This window comes from Arachis duranensis, chromosome 6, assembly GCF_000817695.3.
Source record: "Arachis duranensis cultivar V14167 chromosome 6, aradu.V14167.gnm2.J7QH, whole genome shotgun sequence".
Taxonomy (NCBI): domain Eukaryota; kingdom Viridiplantae; phylum Streptophyta; class Magnoliopsida; order Fabales; family Fabaceae; genus Arachis; species Arachis duranensis.
Window position 1 is genome coordinate 41,176,031 of NC_029777.3, and position 3,904 is coordinate 41,179,934.

General features: G+C 38.1%; 1 protein-coding gene across 1 annotated transcript; it reads left to right on the forward strand.

Annotated features, from left to right (window-relative positions):
* The first annotated feature begins 718 nt into the window (after positions 1-718).
* On the forward strand, positions 719-2,891 carry LOC107493650 (uncharacterized). Its single transcript, XM_016114717.3, has one exon. The coding sequence runs from the start codon at positions 779-781 to the stop codon at positions 2,621-2,623; it is 1,845 nt and encodes a 614-aa protein (XP_015970203.1). The 5' UTR covers positions 719-778; the 3' UTR covers positions 2,624-2,891.
* Positions 2,892-3,904: the final 1,013 nt, after the last annotated feature.

A 3,904-nucleotide genomic window follows, 5' to 3' on the forward strand; every position in this document is an offset into this window, starting at 1 on the left:
TGAACTAGTGGTGGTGAGGAGGATTCCAGCAGCGATAATGGAGGCTGGTTGACGACCAAGCAACGACATCGATAATAGAAGATTTAGAAAAGAAATTAGTACTTTAGTAAATTATGATATAATAGTTAAAATTTTTGAAGGAACGAGTAATTGCCTGAGACATTGGAGTTTTGTTCAATTTCGTTGTACCCAAAATCATAGAGACGGCAAAATCTGAACCAGTGGATTCATTTGAAAAGAGAATTTGGCCTTCCATTCGGTCCTCCCCACTTTTCCACTGATTCAGTCTCATCATCTATCTCTCAATATAAGCTTTATTTAGATGATTCATATATACATATATACATATGATAGGAACATGCTGGAATAATACCATGCCTATATATAAAAAGGACAATGACATGTTAAAAAAACGAAATTAAAGAAATAAAATTAATTAAGAGTGAGTATAAGTTCTATTATAAATAAAAAGTTAAAGCAATTGTTTTTCTTCTATTGGTAATCAAGGAGCACCGCGTAGAGTGCATGTCGTTTTCTAAGCTCATATAATTGTACTAACTACTTATCTCTCAAGCGCGCACACACATACAAAGAGAAGATGGATGTTTCTGTCAAAAAATATGCGAAAAAGAAATCATTTTTCCCGGGTATCATAGACACCCAACTTACTTAAAATCCTTCAACGACCGGTATTTCAAAGTCAAAAACTCATCATAAGCTTACAATAAACCATAAGAATAATAATCCAAATAACACCACTTATTAGAAATACAAAACAATGGTGGTGGCTTCTTCTTCTTCATCCGAGTTCCCTAAAGGTGGGTGGAGGGCAATAATGTCATTCACTCACCAAGTAATCAAGGGCCGTTGGTTCATGGTATTCGCCTCACTTCTAATCATGGCCGTTGCGGGTGCAACTTACATGTTCGGCTTGTACTCCAACGACATCAAAACCTCCCTAGGATATGACCAATCTACCCTCAACATGCTAAGCTTCTTCAAAGACCTTGGCGCCAATGTTGGCGTGCTCTCGGGACTAATCAATGAGATTACTCCCCCTTGGGTTGTTCTCTCCATCGGCGCAATCATGAACCTCTTTGGTTACCTCATGATCTGGCTCTCAGTAACTAACCGAATTCCCAGACCGCAGATCTGGCAGATGTGCCTGTACATTTGCATTGGTGCCAACTCGCAGTCTTTTGCGAACACCGGGGCGTTAGTCACGTGCGTCAAGAACTTCCCCGGTAGCCGCGGAAGCATACTAGGCCTTCTCAAAGGCTATGTTGGTTTAAGTGGCGCCATTATCACGCAGCTCTACCATGCTTTCTATGGTGAGGATTCCAAGTCTCTTATCTTACTTATAGGTTGGTTACCGGCTGCGGTTTCCATCATTTTCCTACCCACTATTAGGATCTTGAAACTTGACGCGGTTCAACAGAAAAAGGAGCTCAAAGTCTTTAACAATCTTTTGTATATTTCTCTTGGTTTAGCTGCTTTTCTTATGGTGCTTATCATAGTACAAAACAAGCTTAGTTTTACCACCGTCGAGGACGTGGTGGATGGCTTGGTAATTGTTTTGTTGCTTCTTCTTCCTCTTGCTATTGTGTTTAGAGAGGAATTCAACAACTTTAGAGCCAGGACTGCCGAAGTTCAACCTTCGAGCATAAATTACAAATCTGAAGAAACAGCAGCAGTAGAATCCGATCCCAGTGTCGGTGTTAATATTGTTAATACTAACACTAACACTAATACTGACACTAATTCTGCTGATTCTAAATCCGCTTCTTGTTGGAGCACCGCGTTCAAGCCTCCGAGCAGGGGGGAGGACTATACCATCTTACAAGCCTTGTTTAGCATTGACATGATGATTCTATTCATTGCAACCACGTTTGGTGTGGGTGGAACCTTAACCGCCATTGACAACTTGGGACAGATTGGGAACTCTCTAGGGTACCCTAAAAAGAGCACCACAACGTTTGTATCGCTAGTTAGCATATGGAACTACCTCGGGCGCGTTGCTTCCGGCTTTGCGTCGGAGATTCTCTTGAAGAAGTACAGATTCCCTCGCCCTTTGATGCTCTCACTGGTCATGCTTCTCTCTTGCGTTGGTCACGTCCTCATAGCTCTCGGTGTTCCAAACTCTCTCTACTTGTCTTCGGTGATCATAGGGTTCTGCTTCGGAGCTCAGTGGCCTCTAATGTTTGCAATCATTTCCGAAATATTTGGTCTCAAATACTACTCAACATTGTACAATTTTGGTGCGGCGGCGAGTCCCGTTGGATCTTACATATTGAATGTGAAAGTGACGGGCTCTTTGTATGATAAAGAGGCTTTGAAGCTATTGGAAGCGAAAGGGCTTAAGAGGGTTGATGGAGAGGACCTTTCTTGCGTTGGAGTGCAGTGTTATAGAATGGCTTTTATTATAATCACTGCTTCCACTTTGATTGGTTGCTTTGTTTCGTTCATATTGGTATTGAGGACAAGAAAGTTTTACAGGAGTGATATCTATGGCAAATTCAGAAGAGAACTTGAGGCTGCAGAGACTGAGATGGGGACTTCTAACAAAAATAATGGTGCTGCTGTTCCGGAAGAAGGACATAGCCATGCAAGTTTAAGCATGTAGAAATTATTATTAAGTCCTTATTTTGTTACGTATTAATTACTCTAATTATTATTACGTGTTTGGTCTGCTCAAATATGCGAATTAGTGCATAGAAAATCATCCAACTTTTCTTGTAAGATATATGATATATTTCAAATTTAGAATCCTAGGAAGAGGCCAAGATAGCATTAATCATTAGATAGTAATAATTAATACAAGTTTCGATTTCACTATATGGTTCTCAAGGAAAGAAATTATCATTAGTTATAAAACGACCTAATTTTCAATATGTAATGATGATACTGAAAATTAAGCGTCACTAATTTACTTTTTAAAAACTTAACTAAGCATTTATTATTAAGCTTCTAATTATATTAGAGCGTGTTTGAATTTTCAAAAAAATTAAATTATTAAATAAATATGATTAAATAACAAACATCAAAGTGATAAAGATAATATACATCATATATACAGATCATAAGTTAGTGTATAATCCTTTTATTTTGTTATTATATACATAATCAATACTCCAAGCTCTGGTATATATAGAAAGTTCTAAAGCTGGCACCCGAAAGCTAGCCTAGTCAGCTATATACATTCTACTCTCTCAATGAGTCTAATCAAAAGTGAGAGGCTAAACACAAAAATTAGGTGAACACAAAAAACACCCAAAAACCACATCTTCAGCTCCCAAACATCAATGGTTGTCATAAGAGAAAATCTCAATCACATCTGATGGGAAAGGAAGGAATGAAGGGGTAAGAACTGGGGGTTCTTAGTAGGGTCGAGGGTAATCAGTTAAGTCAGGATTGTCACAATTTAATTACTTCACAGTCAAATACACAAGAATCACAGAGAAATAGCCAATCACAATAATTAAGAATACCATTAAGGAATGCACAAACACAAGAAGACAATGACAAACAATTTCACATTATCAAGTAAAATGCAAATGCGTAGCAAGGATGATGCATGTCTGCTCCTATTGCACGTAATGAGCTCATTTGTCGATTTCGATCCGCACCCGACGCATTCTAACTCGCAAGTCAGATAAGGCATTTCAATGATATAACCTGACTTGAAAGTACTTGCAGGCGCTGATTCTTCAGCTGAAGTATGTGACACTTTCTCCTAGAAACCATTCCATATTTACGGATGTCCCCGCACAATAATTGTAAGAACCGTAATTAAAATCGACCATTTAGAAAATATAAAATAATAGTTTAATTTCTCGAAATAGGTTCAAAAAATTAGACATCTAAATTTTAAAACTAAATGGTGAGATTTGAATTTAATCAATTT